At 44.1% G+C, this 25,480-nt stretch overlaps 1 protein-coding gene across 3 annotated transcripts in view; it reads left to right on the forward strand.

The window, feature by feature from the left end:
* TTLL7 (tubulin tyrosine ligase like 7) overlaps nt 1-25,480 on the forward strand; it is a 434,278-nt gene that overhangs the window by 202,851 nt on the left and 205,947 nt on the right. For all 3 annotated transcript variants that reach the window (XM_063938974.1, XM_063938973.1, XM_063938975.1), the window contains one exon: nt 24,961-25,055. In XM_063938974.1, the coding sequence (XP_063795044.1) occupies nt 24,961-25,055 (95 nt within the window). The remainder of the gene's footprint in view (nt 1-24,960; nt 25,056-25,480) is intronic.

Consider the following 25,480-nt stretch of genomic DNA (forward strand, 5'->3'; position numbering starts at 1 on the left):
GTCATCTTTTCCTGGAGTCCAGACCGCGCACCTTTAACATCCTGTGGTGTTCGTGAGTCGCGGCGTAGCCGTGTGTTGCGGCTTGACCGCTTACTATTTATTATTTGGTTATATTGTGTTTCGGAGCTTTTTGCGGAGGATTCCGCTCCCACAAATCCACTCTGGTATCCAGCGGTGCTGGATAGGAGTAACGGATTAGTGGATTTTTGGTTGTCCTTTTCCCTGGCGGTTTGTCCGCACATACTTCTGGTTTAAGTTAGTTAGCTTGTAGCCCCTGGCCTGGTTGCTTAGTCAGAGGGCCCCTTGTTATCACCCTGTCTCGGATTTCCCTTTGTCTCCCATTAAGACCTGAGGGGGCATCGGAGTTGGGCAGACATAATCCGCCCTTCAAACGCGGCTGCCATGGGCTCAAGCAACCATAGTCTCGCAGGGTATTTCTGATTACACGGGCGAGACAACGGAGTTAGGGCGCCAGGGGTTACTAGGCTTTCCCGCTCCCGTAACCAGCATTTCCTTCCAGTACTCTGGCCTCTGTCATAAGATCTCCTCTGGTCAGAAGTACTGGAATCATAACAGTAGGTCTAGAGCTACTCAGAAACTGCAAGAAAATATTTAGTATCAATTCTGCTAATCTTTCGTTCGCTTTTCTGCTAAGCTAAGATACACTCCCAGAGGGCGGCGGCCTAGCGTTTGCAATGCTGCTAAAAGCAGCTAGCGAGCGAACAACTCGGAATGAGGGCCCTACTTTCTTGTGAAGCTTCCTCACCCAAAACTTAATGCACTACATAAGAGTAATTAGGTTCTGATTTCTTTATTCCCTTTTTGTTTATTGAGGCTGCTAGTAACCTGTATATCTTTTTCTAAAACTCCTTATATTCTTTGTAATCTTTTTACCTTTGTAAACCCGAAGATATTTCTTAATTATAATAAAAATATAATTTTAGTTCTGACTGCTGTGTTCTTGAACTCAAGTCAAGCGAACTCCATGTTACCTATTTCTCTGACGTCCTAGTGGATGCTGGGAACTCCGTAAGGACCATGGGGAATAGCGGCTCCGCAGGAGACTGGGCACAAAAGTAAAAGCTTTAGGACTAGCTGGTGTGCACTGGCTCCTCCCCCTATGACCCTCCTCCAAGCCTCAGTTAGATTTTTGTGCCCGGCCGAGAAGGGTGCATGCTAGGTAGCTCTCCAGAGCTGCTTAGAGTAAAAGTTTTAAATAGGTTTTTTTATTTTCAGTGAGACCTGCTGGCAACAGGCTCACTGCATCGTGGGACTAAGGGGAGAAGAAGCGAACTCACCTGAATGCAGAGTGGATTGGGCTTCTTGGCTACTGGACATTAGCTCCAGAGGGACGATCACAGGTTCAGCCTGGATGGGTCCCGGAGCCGCGCCGCCGGCCCCCTTACAGAGCCAGAAGAGCGAAGAGGTCCGGAAAAATCGGCGGCAGAAGACGTTCCTGTCTTCAATAAGGTAGCGCACAGCACTGCAGCTGTGCGCCATTGCTCTCAGCACACTTCACACTCCGGTCACTGAGGGTGCAGGGCGCTGGGGGGGAGCGCCCTGAGACGCAATAAAACATGTTTTAAACCTTATATGGCTAAAGAAATGCATCACATATAGCTCCTGGGCTATATGGATGCATTTAACCCCTGCCAGTTTTCCTAAAAAAAGCGGGAGAAAAGGCCGTCGAAAAGGGGGCGGAGCCTATCTCCTCAGCACACAAGCGCCATTTTCCCTCACAGCTCCGCTGGAAGGACGGCTCCCTGACTCTCCCCTGCAGTCCTGCTACAGAATCAGGGTAAAACAATAGAGGGGGGGCACTAATTGGCAGAAAATACATATACAGCAGCTATAGAAGGGAGAAACACTTATATAAGGTTATCCCTGCATATATATAGCGCTCTGGTGTGTGCTGGCAAACTCTCCCTCTGTCTCCCCAAAGGGCTCGTGGGGTCCTGTCCTCTATCAGAGCATTCCCTGTGTGTGTGCTGTGTGTCGGTACGATTGTGTCGACATGTATGAGGAGGAAAATGATGTGGAGGGGAGCAATTGCCTGTAATAGTGATGTCACCCCCTAGGGAGTCGACACCTGACTGGATGGTCGTATGGAAGGAATTACGTGACAGTGTCAGCACTTTGCAAAAAACTGTTGACGACATGAGACAGCCGGCAAATCAGTTAGTGCCTGTCCAGGCGTCTCAAACACCGTCAGGGGCTCTAAAGCGCCCGTTACCTCAGATGGTCGACACAGACCCAGACACGGATACTGACTCCAGTGTCGACGGTGACGAGACAAACGTAATGTCCAGTAGGGCCACACGTTACATGATCACGGCAATGAAGGAGGCTTTGAACATTTCTGATACTACAAGTACCACAAAAAAGGGTATTATGTGGGGTGTGAAAAAACTACCCATAGTTTTTCCTGAATCAGATGAATTAAATGAGGTGTGTGACAAAGCGTGGGTTTCCCCCGATAAAAAACTGCTGATTTCTAATAAATTATTGGCATTATACCCTTTCCCGCCAGAGGTTAGGGCGCGTTGGGAAACACCCCCTAGGGTAGATAAGGCGCTCACACGCTTATCAAAACAAGTGGCGTTACCGTCTCCTGATACGGCCGCCCTCAAGGAACCAGCTGATAGAAAGCTGGAAAATATCCTAAAAGGTATATACACACATACTGGTGTTATACTACGACCAGCAATCGCCTCAGCCTGGATGTGCAGCGCTGGAGTGGCTTGGTCGGATTCCCTGACTGAAAATATTGATACCCTGCATAGGGACAGTATATTATTGACTATAGAGCATTTAAAGGATGCATTACTATATATGCGAGATGCACAGAGGGATATTTGCACCCTGGCATCAAGAGTAAGTGCGTTGTCCATTTCTGCCAGAAGAAGTTTATGGACACGACAGTGGTCAGGTGATGCGGATTCAAAACGGCATATGGAAGTTTTGCCGTTAAAGGGGAGGAGTTATTTGGGGTCGGTCTATCAGACCTGGTGGCCACGGCGATGGCTGGAAAATCCACCTTTTTACCCCAGGTCACCTCTCAGCAGAAAAAGACACCGTCTTTTCAAACTCAGTCCTTTCGTCCCCATAAGGGCAAGCGGGCAAAAGGCCACTCATTTCTGCCCCGGGGCAGAGGAAGGGGAAAAAGACTGCAGCAAGCAGCCTCTTCCCAGGATCAGAAGCCCTCCCCCGCTTCTGCCAAGTCTTCAGCATGACGCTGGGGCTTTACAAGCGGACTCAGGCACGGTGGGGGCCCGTCTCAAAAATTTCAACGCGCAGTGGGCTCACTCGCAAGTGGACCCCTGGATCCTGCAGGTAGTATCACAGGGGTACAAATTGGAATTCGAGACGTCTCCCCCTCGCCGGTTCCTGAAGTCTGCTCTACCAACGTCTCCCTCCGACAGGGAGGCAGTATTGGAAGCTATTCACAAGCTGTATTCCCAGCAGGTGATAATCAAGGTACCCCTCCTACAGCAGGGAAAGGGGTATTATTCCACGCTGTTTGTGGTACCGAAGCCGGACGGCTCGGTGAGACCGATTTTAAATCTGAAATCATTGAACACTTACATAAAAAGGTTCAAATTCAAGATGGAATCACTCAGAGCAGTGATAGCGAACCTGGAAGAAGGGGACTATATGGTGTCTCTGGACATCAAAGATGCTTATCTCCATGTCCCAATCTACCCTTCTCACCAAGGGTACCTCAGGTTTGTGGTACAGAACTGTCATTATCAGTTTCAGACGCTGCCGTTTGGATTGTCCACGGCACCACGGGTCTTTACCAAGGTAATGGCCGAAATGATGATTCTTCTTCGAAGAAAAGGCGTCTTAATTATCCCTTACTTGGACGATCTCCTGATAAGGGCAAGGTCCAGGGAACAGTTAGAGGTCGGAGTAGCACTATCTCAGGTGGTGCTACGTCAGCACGGGTGGATTCTAAATATTCCAAAATCGCAGCTGATTCCAACAACACGTCTACTGTTCCTAGGGATGATTCTGGACACAGTCCAGAAAAAGGTGTTTCTCCCGGAGGAGAAGGCCAGGGAGTTATCCGAGCTAGTCAGGAACCTCCTGAAACCAGGACAAGTGTCAGTGCATCAATGCACAAGGGTACTGGGAAAGATGGTGGCTTCTTACGAAGCGATTCCATTCGGAAGATTCCATGCAAGAACGTTTCAGTGGGATCTGCTGGACAAATGGTCCGGATCGCATCTTCAGATGCATCAGCGGATAACCCTATCTCCAAGGACAAGGGTGTCTCTCCTGTGGTGGTTGCAGAGTGCTCATCTTCTAGAGGGCCGCAGATTCGGCATTCAGGACTGGATTCTGGTGACCACGGATGCCAGCCTGAGAGGCTGGGGAGCAGTCACACAGGGAAGAAATTTCCAGGGCTTGTGGTCAAGCATGGAAACGTCCCTTCACATAAATATCCTGGAACTAAGGGCAATTTACAATGCCCTAAGTCAAGCAAGGCCTCTGCTTCAGGGTCAGTCGGTTTTGATCCATTCGGACAACATCACGGCAGTCGCCCACGTAAACAGACAGGGCGGCACAAGAAGCAGGAGGGCAATGGCAGAAGCTGCAAGAATTCTTCGCTGGGCGGAAAATCATGTGACAGCACTGTCAGCGGTGTTCATTCCGGGAGTGGACAACTGGGAAGCAGACTTCCTCAGCAGACACGACCTCCACCCGGGGGAGTGGGGACTTCACCCAGAAGTCTTCCACGTGATTGTAAACCGTTGGGAAAAACCAAAGGTGGACATGATGGCGTCTCGTCTCAACAAGAAACTAGACAGATATTGCGCCAGGTCAAGGGACCCTCAGGCAATAGCGGTGGACGCTCTGGTAACACCGTGGGTGTACCAGTCAGTGTATGTGTTCCCTCCTCTGCCTCTCATACCCAAAGTACTGAGAATCATAAGAAGGAGAGGAGTAAGAACTATACTCGTGGCTCCGGATTGGCCAAGAAGGACTTGGTACCCGGAACTTCAAGAGATGCTCACGGAGGACCCGTGGCCTCTACCTCTCAGAAAGGACCTGCTCCAGCAGGGACCTTGTCTGTTCCAAGACTTACCGCGGCTGCGTTTGACGGCATGGAGGTTGAACGCCGGATCCTGAAGGAAAAAGGCATTCCAGATGAAGTCATCCCTACCCTGGTCAAGGCCAGAAAGGATGTAACCGCAAAACATTATCACCGCATTTGGCGAAAATATGTTGCGTGGTGTGAGGCCAAGAAGGCCCCTACAGAGGAATTTCAACTGGGTCGTTTCCTGCATTTCCTGCAATCAGGACTATCTATGGGCCTAAAATTAGGGTCCATTAAGGTTCAAATTTCGGCCCTGTCAATCTTCTTCCAAAAAGAACTGGCTTCAGTGCCTGAAGTTCAGACGTTTGTCAAAGGGGTACTGCATATACAGCCTCCTTTTGTGCCTCCAGTGGCACCTTGGGATCTCAATGTAGTGTTGAGTCTCCTAAAATCACATTGGTTTGAACCACTCACCACTGTGGAATTGAAATATCTCACATGGAAAGTGGTCATGCTGTTAGCCCTGGCTTCAGCCAGGCGTGTCTCAGAATTGGCGGCTTTATCATATAAAAGCCCTTACCTAATTTTTCATTCAGACAGGGCAGAACTGAGGACTCGCCCTCAATTTCTCCCTAAGGTGGTTTCAGCGTTTCACATGAACCAGCCTATTGTGGTACCTGCGGCTACTAGGGACTTGGAGGACTCCAAGTTGCTGGACGTAGTCAGGGCCCTGAAAATATATGTTTCCAGGACGGCTGGAGTCAGAAAATCTGACTCGCTGTTTATCCTGTATGCACCCAACAAGCTGGGTGCTCCTGCTTCTAAGCAGACGATTGCTCGTTGGATTTGTAGTACAATTCAGCTTGCACATTCTGTGGCAGGCCTGCCACAGCCAAAATCTGTAAAAGCCCATTCCACAAGGAAAGTGGGCTCATCTTGGGCGGCTGCCCGAGGGGTCTCGGCTTTACAACTTTGCCGAGCAGCTACTTGGTCAGGGGCAAACACGTTTGCTAAATTTTACAAATTCGATACCCTGGCTGAGGAGGACCTGGAGTTCTCTCATTCGGTGCTGCAGAGTCATCCGCACTCTCCCGCCCGTTTGGGAGCTTTGGTATAATCCCCATGGTCCTTACGGAGTTCCCAGCATCCACTAGGACGTCAGAGAAAATAAGAATTTACTTACCGATAATTCTATTTCTCATAGTCCGTAGTGGATGCTGGGCGCCCATCCCAAGTGCGGATTGTCTGCAATACTTGTATATAGTTATTGTTACAAAAATCGGGTTGTTTATTGTTGTGAGCCATCTTTTCAGAGGCTCCTACGTTTATCATACTGTTAACTGGGTTCAGATCACAAGTTGTACGGTGTGATTGGTGTGGCTGGTATGAGTCTTACCCGGGATTCAAGATCCTTCCTTATTATGTACGCTCGTCCGGGCACAGTATCCTAACTGAGGCTTGGAGGAGGGTCATAGGGGGAGGAGCCAGTGCACACCAGCTAGTCCTAAAGCTTTTACTTTTGTGCCCAGTCTCCTGCGGAGCCGCTATTCCCCATGGTCCTTACGGAGTTCCCAGCATCCACTACGGACTATGAGAAATAGAATTATCGGTAAGTAAATTCTTATTTTTTTCATGAGATATTGAAATTTGTGGTTACAGGTAAAGCTAAAGACGCCTGCAACGTCCGTAATACATTGAAAAGTCTTTGCTGGTAGCAGAGTTGATTCGCACGGCACTGGCGCAACTCTCGGATTGGTGTATCCGGAGAGTGGGCGGCCGGGGTCCGTGACAGGGGATATGGGGATGCGTGTGAGGTCACTATAATTATTGGGAGTATGAGATATGGGGATGCGTGTGAGGTCACTATAATTATTGGGAGTATAGGATATGGGGATGAGTGTGAGGTCACTATAATTATTGGGAGTATAGGATATGGGGATGCGTGTGAGGTTACTATAATTATTGGAAGTATTGGGTTTGGAGATGCGTGTGAGGTCACTATAATTATTGGGAGTATAGGATATGGGGATGCGTGTGAGGTCACTATAATTATTGGCAGTATAGGATATAGGGATGCGTGTGAGGTCACTATAATTATTGGCAGTATAGGATATGGGGATGCGTGTGAGGTTACTATAATTATTGGAAGTATAAGATATGGGGATGCATGTGAGGTCACTATAATTATTAGGAGTATAGGATATGGGGATGAGTGTGAGGTCACTATAATTATTGGGAGCATATGATATGGGGATGAGTGTGAGGTCACTATAATTATTGGGGGTATAGGATAATGGCATGCGTGTGAGGTCACTATAATTATTGGGAGTATAGGATATGGGCATGCGTGTGAGGTCACTATAATTATTAGGAGTATAGGATATGGGGATGAGTGTGAGGTCACTATAATTATTGGGAGTATGGGATATGGGGATGAGTGTGAGGTCACTATAATTATTGGGAGTATGGGATATGGGGATGAGTGTGAGGTCACTATAATTATTGGGGGTATAGGATATGGGGATGAGTGTGAGGTCACTATAATTATTGGGAGTATGGGATATGGGGATGAGTGCGAGGTCACTATAATTATTGGGAGTATGGGATATGGGGATGAGTGCGAGGTCACTATAATTATTGGGAGTATAGGATATGGGGATGAGTGTGAGGTCACTATAATTATTGGGAGTATAGGATATGGGGATGAGTGCGAGGTCACTATAATTATTGGGAGTATAGTATATGGGGATGCGTGTGAGGTCACTATAGTTATTGGGAGTATAGCATATGGGGATGAGTGTGAGGTTACTATAATTATTGGGAGTATAGGATATGGGGATGAGTGTGAGGTCACTATAATTATTGGGAGTATAGTATATGGGGATGCGTGTGAGGTCACTATAGTTATTGGGAGTATAGCATATGGGGATGAGTGTGAGGTCACTATAATTATTGGGAGTATAGGATATGGGGATGAGTGCGAGGTCACTATAATTATTGGGAGTATAGTATATGGGGATGCATGTGAGGTCACTATAGTTATTGGGAGTATAGCATATGGGGATGAGTGTGAGGTCACTATAATTATTGGGAGTATAGGATATGGGGATGAGTGTGAGGTCACTATAATTATTGGGAGTATAGGATATGTTAATGCGTGTGAGGTCACTATAATTATTGGGAGTATAAGATATGGGGATGTGTGTGAGGTCACTATAATTATTGGGAGTATGGGATATGGGGATGCGTGTGAGGTCACTATAATTATTGGGAGTATGGAATATGGGGATCAGTGAGAGGTCACTATAATTATTGGGAGTATAAGATATGGGCATGCGTGTGAGGTCACTATAATTATTGGGAGTATAGGATATGGGCATGCGTGTGAGGTCACTATAATTATTGGGAGTATGGGATATGGGGATGCGTGTGAGGTCACTATAATTATTGCGAGTATAGGATATGGGGATGAGTGAGAGGTCACTATAATTATTGGGAGTATAGGATATGGGGATGAGTGAGAGGTCACTAATTATTGGGGGTATAGGATATGGGGATGAGTGTGAGGTCACTATAATTATTGGGAGTATAGGATATGGGGATGCGCGTGAGGTCACTATAATTATTGGGAGTATAGGATATGAAGATGAGTGAGAGGTTACAAATTATTGGGGGTATAGGATATGGGGATGAGTGTGAGGTCACTATAATTATTGGGAGTATAGGATATGGAGATGAGTGTGAGGTCACTATAATTATTGGGGGTATAGGATATGGGCATTCGTGTGAGGTCACTATAGTTATTGGGAGTATAGGATATGGAGATGAGTGTGAGGTCACTATAATTATTGGGAGTATAGGATATGGGGATGAGTGAGGTCACTATAATTATTGGGAGTATAGGATATGGGGATGCGCGTGAGGTCACTATAATTATTGGGAGTATAGGATATTGCCATGCGTGTGAGGTCACTATAATTATTGGGAGTATAGGAACTGGAGGTGAGTGTGAGGTCACTATAATTATTGGGAGTTTAGGATATGGGGATGAGTGTGAGGTCACTATAATTATTGGGAGTATGGGATATGGGGATGAGTGTGAGGTCACTATAATTATTGGGAGTATAGGATATGGAGATGAATGTGAGGTCACTATAATTATTAGGAGTATAGGATATGGGGATGAGTGAGAGGTCACTACAATTATTGGTAGTATAGGATATGGGGATGAGTGAGAGGTTACTATAATTATTGGGAGTATATGATATGGGCATGAGTGAGAGGTCACTATAATTATTAGGAGTATGGGATATGGGGATGAGTGTGAGGTCACTATAATTATTGGGAGTATATGATATAGGGATGAGTGTGAGGTCACTATAATTATTAGGAGTATAGGATATGGGCATGCGTGTGAGGTCACTATAATTATTGGGAGTATAGGATATGTGGATGAGTGTGAGGTCACTATAATTATTGGGAGTATAGGATATGGGGATGCGTGTGAGGTCACTATAATTATTGGGAGTATAGGATATGTGGATGCGTGTGAGGTCACTATAATTATTGGGAGTATAGGATATGGGCATGCGTGTGAGGTCACTATAATTATTGGGAGTATGGGATATGGGGATGAGTGTGAGGTCACTATAATTATTGGGAGTATTGGATATGGGCATGCGTGTGAGGTCACTATAATTATTGGGAGTTTAGGATATGGGGATGAGTGTGAGGTCACTATAATTATTGGGAGTATGGGATATGGGGATGAGTGTGAGGTCACTATAATTATTAGGAGTATAGGATATGGGGATGAGTGAGAGGTCACTACAATTATTGGTAGTATAGGATATGGGGATGAGTGAGAGGTTACTATAATTATTGGGATTATATGATAAGGGCATGAGTCAGAGGTCACTAATTATTGGTAGTATAGGATATGGGGATGAGTGAGAGGTCACTATAATTATTGGGGGTATAGGACATGGGGATGAGTGAGAGGTCACTATAATTATTAGGAGTATGGGATATGGGGATGAGTGTGAGGTCACTATAATTATTGGGAGTATAGGATATGGAGATGAATGTGAGGTCACTATAATTATTAGGAGTATAGGATATGGGGATGAGTGAGAGGTCACTACAATTATTGGTAGTATAGGATATGGGGATGAGTGAGAGGTTACTATAATTATTGGGAGTATATGATATGGGCATGAGTGAGAGGTCACTATAATTATTAGGAGTATGGGATATGGGGATGAGTGTGAGGTCACTATAATTATTGGGAGTATATGATATAGGGATGAGTGTGAGGTCACTATAATTATTAGGAGTATAGGATATGGGCATGCGTGTGAGGTCACTAAAATTATTGGGAGTATAGGATATGTGGATGAGTGTGAGGTCACTATAATTATTGGGAGTATAGGATATGGGCATGCGTGTGAGGTCACTATAATTATTGGGAGTATAGGATATGTGGATGCGTGTGAGGTCACTATAATTATTGGGAGTATAGGATATGGGCATGCGTGTGAGGTCAGTATAATTATTGGGAGTATGGGATATGGGGATGAGTGTGAGGTCACTATAATTATTGGGAGTATTGGATATGGGCATGCGTGTGAGGTCACTATAATTATTGGGAGTTTAGGATATGGGGATGAGTGTGAGGTCACTATAATTATTGGGAGTATGGGATATGGGGATGAGTGTGAGGTCACTATAATTATTGGGAGTATAGGTTATGGAGATGAGTGTGAGGTCACTATAATTATTAGGAGTATAGGATATGGGGATGAGTGAGAGGTCACTACAATTATTTGTAGTATAGGATATGGGGATGAGTGAGAGGTTACTATAATTATTGGGAGTATATGATATGGGCATGAGTGAGAGGTCACTATAATTATTGGTAGTATAGGATATGGGGATGAGTGAGAAGTCACTATAATTATTGGGGGTATAGGACATGGGGATGAGTGAGAGGTCACTATAATTATTAGGAGTATGGGATATGGGGATGAGTGTGAGGTCACTATAATTATTGGGAGTATATGATATAGGGATGAGTGTGAGGTCACTATAATTATTAGGAGTATAGGATATGGGCATGCGTGTGAGGTCACTATAATTATTGGGAGTATAGGATATGGGGATGAGTGTGAGGTCACTATAATTATTGGGAGTATTGGATATGGGCATGCGTGTGAGGTCACTATAATTATTGGGAGTATAGGATATGGGCATGCGTGTGAGGTCACTATAATTATGGGAGTATGGGATATGGGGATGAGTGTGAGATCACTATAATTATTGGGGGTATAGGATATGGGGATGAGTGAGGTCACTATAATTATTGGGAGTATAGGATATGGGTATGCGTGTGAGATCACTAGAATTATTGGGAGTATGGGATATGGGGATGAGTGAGGTCTCTAATTATTGGGAGTATGGGATATGGGGATGAGTGTGAGGTCACTATAATTATTGGGAGTATAGGATATGGGGATGAGTGTGAGGTCACTATAATTATTGGTAGTATGGGATATGGGGATGAGTGTGAGGTCACTATAATTATTGGTAGTATGGGATATGGGGATGAGTGTGGGGTCACTATAATTATTTGGAGTATGGGATATGTGGATGCGTGTGAGGTCTCTATAATTATTGTCAGTATAGGATATGGGGATGAGTGTGAGGTCACTATAATTATTGGTAGTATAGGATATGGGGATGAGTGTGAGGTCACTATAATTATTGGGGGTATAGGATATGGGGATGAGTGAGGTCACTATAATTATTAGGAGTATTGGATATGGGGATGAGTGTGAAGTCACTATAATTATTGGGAGTATAGGATATGGGGATGAGTGTGAGGTCACTATAATTATTGGGAGTATAGGATATGATGATGAGTGTGAGGTCACTATAATTATTGGGAGTATAGGATATGGGGATGTGTGTGAGGTCACTATTATTATTGGGAGTATGGGATATGGGGATGAGTGTGAGGTCACTATAATTATTGGGAGTATGGTATATGGGGATGCGTGTGAGGTCACTATAATTATTGGGAGTATAGGATATGGGCATGCGTGTGAGGTCACTATAATTATTGGGAGTATAGGATATGTGGATGCGTGTGAGGTCACTATAATTATTGGGAGTATGGGATATGGGGATGAGTGTGAGGTCACTATAATTATTGGGAGTATAGGATATGGGCATGCGTGTGAGGTCACTATAATTATTGGGAGTATAGGATATGTGGATGCGTGTGAGGTCACTATAATTATTGGGAGTATAGGATATGGGCATGCGTGTGAGGTCACTATAATTATTGGGAGTATGGGATATGGGGATGAGTGTGAGGTCACTATAATTATTGGGAGTATTGGATATGGGCATGCGTGTGAGGTCACTATAATTATTGGGAGTTTAGGATATGGGGATGAGTGTGAGGTCACTATAATTATTGGGAGTATGGGATATGGGGATGAGTGTGAGGTCACTATAATTATTAGGAGTATAGGATATGGGGATGAGTGAGAGGTCACTACAATTATTGGTAGTATAGGATATGGGGATGAGTGAGAGGTTACTATAATTATTGGGAGTATATGATATGGGCATGAGTGAGAGGTCACTATAATTATTGGTAGTATAGGATATGGGGATGAGTGAAAGGTCACTATAATTATTGGGGGTATAGGACATGGGGATGAGTGAGAGGTCACTATAATTATTAGGAGTATGGGATATGGGGATGAGTGTGAGGTCACTATAATTATTGGGAGTATATGATATAGGGATGAGTGTGAGGTCACTATAATTATTAGGAGTATAGGATATGGGCATGCGTGTGAGGTCACTATAATTATTGGGAGTATAGGATATGTGGATGAGTGTGAGGTCACTATAATTATTGGGAGTATAGGATATGGGCATGCGTGTGAGGTCACTATAATTATTGGGAGTATAGGATATGTGGATGCGTGTGAGGTCACTATAATTATTGGGAGTATAGGATATGGGCATGCGTGTGAGGTCACTATAATTATTGGGAGTATGGGATATGGGGATGAGTGTGAGGTCACTATAATTATTGGGAGTATTGGATATGGGCATGCGTGTGAGGTCACTATAATTATTGGGAGTTTAGGATATGGGGATGAGTGTGAGGTCACTATAATTATTGGGAGTATGGGATATGGGGATGAGTGTGAGGTCACTATAATTATTGGGAGTATAGGATATGGAGATGAGTGTGAGGTCACTATAATTATTAGGAGTATAGGATTTGGGGATGAGTGAGAGGTCACTACAATTATTGGTAGTATAGGATATGGGGATGAGTGAGAGGTTACTATAATTATTGGGAGTATATGATATGGGCATGAGTGAGAGGTCACTATAATTATTGGTAGTATAGGATATGGGGATGAGTGAGAAGTCACTATAATTATTGGGGGTATAGGACATGGGGATGAGTGAGAGGTCACTATAATTATTAGGAGTATGGGATATGGGGATGAGTGTGAGATCACTATAATTATTGGGGGTATAGGATATGGGGATGAGTGAGGTCACTATAATTATTGGGAGTATAGGATATGGGTATGCGTGTGAGATCACTAGAATTATTGGGAGTATGGGATATGGGGATGAGTGAGGTCTCTAATTATTGGGAGTATGGGATATGGGGATGAGTGTGAGGTCACTATAATTATTGGGAGTATAGGATATGGGGATGAGTGTGAGGTCACTATAATTATTGGTAGTATGGGATATGGGGATGAGTGTGAGGTCACTATAATTATTGGTAGTATGGGATATGGGGATGAGTGTGGGGTCACTATAATTATTGGGAGTATGGGATATGTGGATGCGTGTGAGGTCACTATAATTATTGGCAGTATAGGATATGGGGATGAGTGTGAGGTCACTATAATTATTGGGAGTATAGGATATGGGGATGAGTGTGAGGTCACTATAATTATTGGGGGTATAGGATATGGGGATGAGTGAGGTCACTATAATTATTAGGAGTATTGGATATGGGGATGAGTGTGAGGTCACTATAATTATTGGGAGTATAGGATATGGGGATGAGTGTGAGGTCACTATAATTATTGGGAGTATAGGATATGGGGATGAGTGTGAGGTCACTATAATTATTGGGAATATAGGATATGGGGATGTGTGTGAGGTCACTATTATTATTGGGAGTATGGGATATGGGGATGAGTGTGAGGTCACTATAATTATTGGGAGTATGGTATATGGGGATGCGTGTGAGGTCACTATAATTATTGGGAGTATAGGATATGGGCATGCGTGTGAGGTCACTATAATTATTGGGAGTATAGGATATGGGCATGCGTGTGAGGTCACTATAATTATGGGAGTATGGGATATGGGGATGAGTGTGAGATCACTATAATTATTGTGAGTATGGGATATGGGGTTGAGTGAGGTCTCTAATTATTGGGAGTATGGGATATGGGGATGAGTGTGAGGTCACTATAATTATTGGGAGTATAGGATATGGGGATGAGTGTGAGGTCACTATAATTATTGGTAGTATGGGATATGGGGATGAGTGTGAGGTCACTATAATTATTGGTAGTATGGGATATGGGGATGAGTGTGGGGTCACTATAATTATTGGGAGTATGGGATATGTGGATGCGTGTGAGGTCACTATAATTATTGGCAGTATAGGATATGGGGATGAGTGTGAGGTCACTATAATTATTGGTAGTATAGGATATGGAGATGAGTGTGAGGTCACTATAATTATTGGGAGTATAGGATATGGGGATGAGTGTGAGGTCACTATAATTATTGGGGGTATAGGATATGGGGATGAGTGAGGTCACTATAATTATTAGGAGTATTGGATATGGGGATGAGTGTGAGGTCACTATAATTATTGGGAGTATAGGATATGGGGATGAGTGTGAGGTCACTATAATTATTGGGAGTATAGGATATGATGATGAGTGTGAGGTCACTATAATTATTGGGAGTATAGGATATGGGGATGAGTGTGAGGTCACTATAATTATTGGGAGTATAGGATATGGGGATGTGTGTGAGGTCACTATTATTATTGGGAGTATGGGATATGGGGATGAGTGTGAGGTCACTATAATTATTGGGAGTATGGTATATGGGGATGCGTGTGAGGTCACTATAATTATTGGGAGTATAGGATATGGGCATGCGTGTGAGGTCACTATAATTATTGGGAGTATAGGATATGTGGATGCGTGTGAGGTCACTATAATTATTGGGAGTATGGGATATGGGGATGAGTGTGAGGTCACTAGAATTATTGGGACTATAGGATATGGGCATGCGTGTGAGGTCACTATAATTATTGGGAGTATAGGATATGTGGATGTGTGTGAGGTCACTATAATTATTGGGAGTATAGGATATGGGCATGCGTGTGAGGTCACTATAATTATTGGGAGTATGGGATATGGGGATGAGTGTGAGGTCACTATAATTATTGGGAGTATTGGAAATGGGCATGCGTGTGAGGTCACTATAATTATTGGGAGTTTAGGATATGGGGATGAGTGTGAGGTCACTATAATTATTGGGAGTATGGGATATGGGGATGAGTGTGAGGTCACTATAATTATTAGGAGTATAGGATATGGGGATAAGTGAGAGGTCACTACAATTATTGGTAGTATAGGATATGGGGATGAGTGAGAGGTTACTATAATTATTGGGAGTATATGATATGGGCATGAGTGAGAGGTCACTATAATTATTGGTAGTATAGGATATGGGGATGAGTGAGAGGTCACTATAATTATTGGGGGTATAGGACATGGGGATGAGTGAGAGGTCACTATAATTATTAGGAGTATGGGATATGGGGATGAGTGTGAGGTCACTATAATTATTGGGAGTATATGATATAGGGATGAGTTTGAGGTCACTATAATTATTAGGAGTATAGGATATGGGCATGCGTGTGAGGTCACTATAATTATTGGTAGTATAGGATATGTGGATGAGTGTGAGGTCACTATAATTATTGGGAGTATAGGATATGGGCATGCGTGTGAGGTCACTATAATTATTGGGAGTATAGGATATGTGGATGCGTGTGAGGTCACTATAATTATTGGGAGTATAGGATATGGGCATGCGTGTGAGGTCACTATAATTATTGGGAGTATGGGATATGGGGATGAGTGTGAGGTCACTATAATTATTGGGAGTATTGGATATGGGCATGCGTGTGAGGTCACTATAATTATTGGGAGTTTAGGATATGGGGATGAGTGTGAGGTCACTATAATTATTGGGAGTATGGGATATGGGGATGAGTGTGAGGTCACTATAATTATTAGGAGTATAGGATATGGGGATGAGTGAGAGGTCACTACAATTATTGGTAGTATAGGATATGGGGATGAGTGAGAGGTTACTATAATTATTGGGAGTATATGATATGGGCATGAGTGAGAGGTCACTATAATTATTGGTAGTATAGGATATGGGGATGAGTGAGAGGTCACTATAATTATTGGGGGTATAGGACATGGGGATGAGTGAGAGGTCACTATAATTATTAGGAGTATGGGATATGGGGATGAGTGTGAGGTCACTATAATTATTGGGAGTATATGATATAGGGATGAGTGAGAGGTCACTATAATTATTAGGAGTATGGGATATGGGGATGAGTGTGAGGTCACTATAATTATTGGGAGTATTGGATATGGGCATGCGTGTGAGGTCACTATAATTATTGGGAGTTTAGGATATGGGGATGAGTGTGAGGTCACTATAATTATTGGGAGTATGGGATATGGGGATGAGTGTGAGGTCACTATAATTATTGGGAGTATAGGATATGGAGATGAGTGTGAGGTCACTATAATTATTAGGAGTATAGGATATGGGGATGAGTGAGGTCACTACAATTATTGGTAGTATAGGATATGGGGATGAGTGAGAGGTTACTATAATTATTGGGAGTATATGATATGGGCATGAGTGAGAGGTCACTATAATTATTGGTAGTATAGGATTTGGGGATGAGTGAGAGGTTACTATAATTATTGGGAGTATGTGATATGGGCATGAGTGAGAGGTCACTATAATTATTGGTAGTATAGGATATGGGGATGAGTGAGAGGTCACTATAATTATTGGGGGTATAGGACATGGGGATGAGTGAGAGGTCACTATAATTATTAGGAGTATGGGATATGGGGATGAGTGTGAGGTCACTATAATTATTGGGAGTATGGGATATGGGGATGAGTGTGAGGTCACTATAATTATTGGGAGTTTAGGATATGGGGATGAGTGTGAGGTCACTATAATTATTGGGAGTATGGGATATGGGGATGAGTGTGAGGTCACTATAATTATTGGGAGTATAGGATATGGAGATGAGTGTGAGGTCACTATAATTATTAGGAGTATAGGATATGGGGATGAGTGAGGTCACTACAATTATTGGTAGTATAGGATATGGGGATGAGTGAGAGGTTACTATAATTATTGGGAGTATATGATATGGGCATGAGTGAGAGGTCACTGTAATTATTGGTAGTATAGGATTTGGGGATGAGTGAGAGGTTACTATAATTATTGGGAGTATATGATATGGGCATGAGTGAGAGGTCACTATAATTATTGGTAGTATAGGATATGGGGATGAGTGAGAGGTCACTATAATTATTGGGGGTATAGGACATGGGGATGAGTGAGAGGTCACTATAATTATTAGGAGTATGGGATATGGGGATGAGTGTGAGGTCACTATAATTATTGGGAGTATATGATATAGGGATGAGTGTGAGGTCACTATAATTATTAGGAGTATAGGATATGGGCATGCGTGTGAGGTCACTATAATTATTGGGAGTATAGGATATGTGGATGAGTGTGAGGTCACTATAATTATTGGGAGTATAGGATATGGGTATGCGTGTGGGGTCACTATAATTATTGGGAGTATAGGATATGTGGATGCGTGTGAGGTCACTATAATTATTGGGAGTATAGGATATGGGCATGCGTGTGAGGTCACTATAATTATTGGGAGTTTAGGATATGGGGATGAGTGTGAGGTCACTATAATTATTGGGAGTATGGGATATGGGGATGAGTGTGAGGTCACTATAATTATTGGGAGTATTGGATATGGGCATGCGTGTGAGGTCACTATAATTATTGGGAGTTTAGGATATGGGGATGAGTGTGAGGTCACTATAATTATTGGGAGTATGGGATATGGGGATGAGTGTGAGGTCACTATAATTATTGGGAGTATAGGATATGGGGATGAGTGAGGTCACTACAATTATTGGTAGTATAGGATATGGGGATGAGTGAGAGGTTACTATAATTATTGGGAGTATATGATATGGGCATGAGTGAGAGGTCACTATAATTATTGGTAGTATAGGATTTGGGGATGAGTGAGAGGTCACTATAATTATTGGGGGTATAGGACATGGGGATGAGTGAGAGGTCACTATAATTATTAGGAGTATGGGATATGGGGATGAGTGTGAGGTCACTATAATTATTGGGAGTATATGATATAGGGATGAGTGTGAGGTCACTACAATTATTGGGAGTATTGGATATGGGCATGCGTGTGAGGTCACTATAATTATTGGGAGTATAGGATATGGGCATGCGTGTGAGATCACTATAATTATTGGGAGTATGGGATATGGGGATGAGTGTGAGATCACTATAATTATTGGGGGTATAGGATATGGGGATGAGTGAGGTCACATAATTATTGGGAGTATAGGATATGGGTATGCGTGTGAGATCACTAGAATTATTGGGAGTATGGGATATGGGGATGAGTGAGGTCTCTAATTATTGGGAGTATGGGATATGGGGATGAGTGTGAGGTAACTATAATTATTGGGAGTATAGGATATGGGGATGAGTGTGAGGTCACTATAATTATTGGTAGTATGGGATATGGGGATGAGTGTGAGGTCAATATAATTATTGGTAGTATGGGATATGGGGATGAGTGTGGGGTCACTATAATTATTGGGAGTATGGGATATGTGGATGCGTGTGAGGTCACTATAATTATTGGGAGTATAAGATATGGGGATGAGTGTGAGGTCACTATAATTATTGGGGGTATAGGATATGGGGATGAGTGAGGTCACTATAATTATTAAGAGTATTGGATATGGGGATGAGTGTGAGGTCACTATAATTATTGGGAGTATAGGATATGGGGATGAGTGTGAGGTCACTATAATTATTGGGAGTATAGGATATGGGGATGTGTGTGAGGTCACTATTATTATTGGGAGTATGGGATATGGGGATGAGTGTGAGGTCACTATAATTATTGGGAGTATAGGATATGGGGATGAGTGAGAGGTCACTAATTATTGGGAGTATAGGATATGGGGATGAGTGTGAGGTCATTATTATTATTGGGAGTATGGGATATGGGGATGAGTGTGAGGTCACTATAATTATTGGGAGTATGGGATATGGGGATGAGTGTGAGGTCACTATAATTATTGGGAGTATGGGATATGGGGATGATTTTGAGGTCACTATAATTATTGGGAGTATGGGATATGGGGATGAGTGTGAGGTCACTATAATTATTGGGAGTATGGGATATGGGGATGAGTGTGAGGTCACTATAATTATTGGGAGTATGGGATATGGGGATGAGTGTGAGGTCACTATAATTATTGGGAGTATGGGATATGGGGATGAGTGTGAGGTCACTATAATTATTGGGAGTATAGGATATGGGGATGAGTGTGAGGTCACTATAATTATTGGGAGTATAGGAAATCTCACTGTATATGTTTTGGGGATTATGGCGGAGATTTACTAAGCAGTGAAAAGAATGGAGAAGTGAAACAATAAAGAAGTTGTCAATGGCAACCAATCAGCTACTCTGTATAATTTTATAGTATGCCAATTATAAATGTTACTACAATGCTGATTGGTTACCATGGGCAACTTCTCCACTGGCTCACTTCTCCACACTTTTCACTGCTTCGTACATGTTCCCCTATGTTTGAGCCTGCCATCGTTAGTGGTCGCGTATGAACCCCAGTATATAGCACATTATACAGAGGTTGTGCATGTAGTGTATATAGCCGCTATCCACTCTTCCATTAATGCAGACACGTAATGGGCTGGTTTCCTGTAGGAAGACGTTGGGGAGAACATTACATTCTTGGATCCGTTTCTTCTCTTGTTAGCTGCCAGTTTACCAGTCTAATACTGTAATCATTTGCAATTGTAAATGCCATAATTAGAGGCAGCACATGCTGGGTACATTTGTATCGGCTTATATGAGTACTTTTAATTATGCATGTTGACATAATGATTAAAAATAGATTTTCACTCAGGCGGTGCTGTTTGCTTTTACAGTTAAATCTGTTGCCCGTGTCTGTTGTACGAGGCTGCTTTGTGATGTTAATTAAAACCTAAGAAAAGGACAGAAATTGGGTTATTGAATGGCTCTTGTGAGCCGTCTTCATTTACAGCCTCACATCTCATTACAGAACGATGCAAGGGGGGAGAACGTACCCCGTATGGGAAGCCGCGTTCTCCGGACGGGATCACAGCGACAGACCCGTGCCGGTTTGGATGATTGTTTGGCATTTACACAGGCCTAGGCATGTCGTTATTTTCCTGGCACTGCATGCTGGGTACTATAGTTTAACAACCACTTGTGTGAAATGCGATGGTGGCACGGGGGCTGCGTTCACCTCAGAGGATTCGCCTGGAAGCGCCAGCGGCGCACTCAAACATTTATCAGCAGGGCCCTTTGGAGACGCATTCTTACCAGCGTATGAAATCGCCACCGAGGGGCACGTAAAACTAGTTTCAATTAAAACACATGTATGTAAACACATATTTGCTTTGGCAGACGTGCTGATGCAGAGAAACATAAAGCGTGACTTATACCGTGCAGCGATACGTGTTACAGAACAAGTGGAAGGTCAGATTCGCTCATGTAAAAGTTTCTCTCCAGTTTCCGCAGACTCTTCTATAACAGTGGGCAGCAGAGATATAGTTCCCCTGGATGTACCCCCTTCCCCCCCTTCCCCGCGCTCTGCTGACCGTATTATACTGTATCATCAGCTCTTCTGAAGATGACAGCCGGCTGCCCATCCTGTCCATGACGAGAGCACGGAACGCAGTGCTTTGTACATAGCATTGCCGCCTAGTGTCAACCCTCAGCCAGGCTATGTTCCTAGTGAAGCAGAGAAAAGATGGCCACAGTGTATGAGGCATGTCACCGATCTAGCCGTATGTCCTGCCGCTGGTTATCCTGGAGGTAATGTATCCCCAGGAGAGGCATCGCTCTGGCTGGGCACACGGAGAATAGAACACACTGCTTTTCCATGTTCTTCTAGCGCTCATGTGCGTATGTAGCAGACGTTTATCAGACAGGTCACTAATGTCGGCAGGAGGCGTTAGGCGGTGCTCACCGGGCTGTTACGCAGCTGAATACATCATGTTTCGGTGGCTGTGACTGATTCAAGTCTGCTCACTAGTTACTGTATTGCTGGTGAGAATACGGACATGCATTGGTGACACGGTTATATGGTTTGCTGGACCAGTCCTTTGGCTGCAATATGTATTTGACATGTTTCGGTGGCAGAATGTGGCCTATGGTGTTTCCAGGCCTTCCCCAGCCTAACCATACAGAAGAATACATTGACCTTCGCCCTGTGATTGAGGCTGAATTAGATCTTTTTCCGAGGTGCAGTATGTTACCTAGGTACTGAGTAACCCTTAGTGGAGTCTGGGTGTTGTAGTGGGTAATCCCACACAACAGTAAGTAGCCCTGTCCTAGGAACAGAGGCCTGTCACGGAATATAATGCTGCTCAAATTATATAAATTGTTTAAAGTGTTTCTATAATGTTCTCCTAAAACTACGGTGACGCATGTTTTTTAAAAATGTATCTGTCGGCCGGCAAAGAACGACCAACCTGGCAATGTTTAGAGTGAAATAATGTTAGCAGGAGTCATATTACATTATCATATCATTTCATTATCAAGACGGACTCCGTAATATTGCGTTTCTTGCTCCCTATGTCGCTGGTTTAAGAGTTTTCGATAAGGCGGGGTGTTACTTTTTTGTCGCACATTTTTATTTCCACCTCAGTCACAGTATAATCCACGAACTGACCCCTTTTATAATAAACCTACGGAAATACTTCTTTCTCTTTGCTTCTTCTATTAACATGTCACTTATATCAAGAAGGAAATAAAAGCATGTAACCCGGCATAAACGCTCCGCAGTGTGTAGCAACACATTTCATGGCTGTAAGGACACAGGAGGGAAAGGGGGGGGGGGGGGGGGGGGGGGTTGGCCACAAACCCAGCCCAAATGATCTAGATCCTGTAGGAAAACATCACCTCCTAAGGAATATTTACTAAGCAGAAAAAGGAGAAAATGCAGGTGCACACTCTTAACCACTAAGAACACTGGCAAGCAGAACAATTATAGTAAACTCTGCAATTTAACATGGAGTAAGTTTGAGGTTCTTAGCATCATTTGTGGCCAAAATATATGGGCCCACCTGCTATGGCTAGGTGACCTCATCTGGTGGGTCTCTAACTTTCCTAAGGTTCAAGTCCAGAGCACGGGACTCCCCGGGCCAGCACAACCCAACCGCCCTAATGCATCACACTATTAAGAAGTAGCACTTTAAGTGTTAAAAGTTTTTACTTTAACAAGAAGTAGCAGCTCAGAGCTACAAGTATTACGTAAGTGAGAAGTAGTAATTAGGGTGTTAAAAACAGTTACTTTAGAGATAAGCAGTTTAGGTACTAATTAGTGTTAGATTAAGTGTTAAAATAATGATGCCCTGAAGCAGCCCGGCCACACCAACCCAGAGGACCCAAACCCATTTCTAATCTCCTATATAATAGCCCAGATCTGTGACTCTGTGCCTGGGCCTTTAATGCTGGGCGGAGTCACAGAGCTGGGCGGAGTCACAGATCTGCTGGGCGGAGTAACAGAGCTGGGCGGAGTCACAGATCTGCCCTACTATATAGGTCCTGCAGCAGCTGAGCCCTTGTCCCCCCATCGGTAATACCTGCCAGCATCACTTGCTGGTCTGCGCTGTCGGGTGACGGAGGAACCTGGAGAGGCCTCCACGCTGCGCCGCGCCGTGCAGCGGCCGTGGTGGGGCGCCAAGCTACGATTGTGCGGCGGAATGGGGATCCCTGGGGACCGCTGTCTGTCACCGGCTGGAGGACGCGGCTACGGAGAGCAGCAGCGTCCCGGTCAGCCAATACCACAGCGCCTGCACGAACACCACCCCGGCCGCCAGGCAGCAGCATGGCACAGGGGGTGGTGGGGAGGAGAGACCACCAATGGCGGCAGCACAGGCCTGGCCACCAATCACTCACTCTGCCTGAGGGAAAGAGGGGGGCTCCCTGTGTAACCCCTGACAGGAGAATAACCCATAGGGGGCTCCCTGGGTAACCCATGACAGGAGAGATTACAATACATCCACATCATCGCCCCCCCCCCCCCCAATTGTCCTTAAACACGGGGCTTATAACTCCCCCAGCCCGCACCACACCCGCACCCTCGCATGGGGACTCTTGCCTGCCGTAATGTGTAAAATGGGCACACGGGCCTGCCGTAACGTGTAAAATGGGGACTCTTACCTGCCGCAATGTGTAAAATGGGGACACTAGCCTGCTGTAATGTGTAAAATGGGGACACTTGCCTGCCGTAATGTGTAAAATAGGGACTCTTGCCTCCAGTCATATGTAAAATGGGGATTTAATGTATCAAGGGCATTGCGGTGTGTGCCATAATATGGTGCAGGAGTCATTACTGTGTGGGCTTTATTATGGTGGAATTATTTTTTTTCCCCTGTGGTGCCGGTGATCTGTTGGTGCAGGGGCACAAACTGGGGTGTGAGGTTGTCTTTTTACACGAGGCCACGCTCATTTTACCGGAGTCACGCACATTTTAACAAGGCCACTCCCCCATGCCGGGCGCACACACAATTTTTGTTTATAAATCTGGGGGGGGGGGCACTTTTTTATGTCAATGGTAAGGGGAGGGGGGGGAAAGCATTTTTAGGTCCCCCTCTGGGAGCCAAATTGCCTACAAACAGCTCTCAGGTAATACTCCGTATAATACGAGTATTTAACCCCAGAAAGGCGTGCAGGGGTTAAGGGGGCGTAGCCCCTTGCGAAGGTGTGAAGAGCGCCCGCAGGCGCCATGAAGCACCTTGTATTGATATATTTATCCAGGACTTACCAATCATTGTGCCTACTATAATATGTAGTTTGCAACTATGTGATACTTTGCACCATTGTGATGCTTTGGGGCAGTTGGGTTGTTGGGTTGTGCTAGCCCGCGAATGTCCCGTGCTCTGGCCGTGGTAGGTGGGCCTATATTTTTTGGCCAGAAATGATGCTAAGAACCTCAGTTTTACTCCATGTTAAATTGCAGAGTTTATTATAATTGTTCTGATTGCCAGTGTTCTTAGTGTTTAGAGTGTGCACCTGCATTTCCTTTTTTTTCTGTGTGGCAGCATGGTGGCACCTCTCTTTATGTTTAGAGTTAAAGTGTGCAGTCCTGCCCCCAGTAAAACACCCCCCCCCCATATATTTATTTACAAAACGTTGGGTTCGAAAGCCAAGCACTTCCCATCATGTTTATGTCCGAAAATTTTAAAGGGCAATGAATTTAATTGCTGTGTTTTACTAATTAAATCATTTCCCGTTTATATTTCTGGACATAGCAATGACTGTAAGTGCCACACTTAGTAAATAAGCCCCCAGACTCCTCCCCCAACCCCAAAAGTTTCCCGACTCTTCCATTTGAAATATAACCCTCTGTTTTTTATAAGTTGTTTTTTCATTTTTCTAGATAAATCGAGCTCCCAGCTTTGGAACAGACCAGAAGATTGACTTCGATGTGAAGAAAGGAGTTTTGCTAAATGCATTAAAACTTCTGAACATCAGGTAATGCATTTCATCCTCTCCGTCCTGTAATCACAGTGTCCGAGGGACACACAGGAGATTGCAGTGCGCAGAAAGCCATTTTCTCCGTCTTTTTATTGTTAGCCGGCGTGATTGATTTGACAGCTAGAGCTGTAGGTTGTCGGGGAAGTAATTCCGGCATCATATCAACAGATCCAAAATGAAGCTTTTGATTTGAAAATAATGTTAAAAGATATTTATAATTATGGGGAAACTTTGTATTTGCTCTCGCGTGCCATATGCCTGTATCCCTCGCTGGTGCACACTGCCATACGTGCTGATGACACCAGTTCCGATCCCGTTTTTCGGCTTCTTGGGCTCTTGGACTTCCCTTTTGTGTGTACTTATCCCAGGCAAGTGTCAGCTTGATTAGCCAAACGAACTCCGTGTAATGTACAGCACCGAGT

This window comes from Pseudophryne corroboree, chromosome 9 (genome assembly GCF_028390025.1).
Source record: "Pseudophryne corroboree isolate aPseCor3 chromosome 9, aPseCor3.hap2, whole genome shotgun sequence".
In the NCBI taxonomy this organism is placed as follows: domain Eukaryota; kingdom Metazoa; phylum Chordata; class Amphibia; order Anura; family Myobatrachidae; genus Pseudophryne; species Pseudophryne corroboree.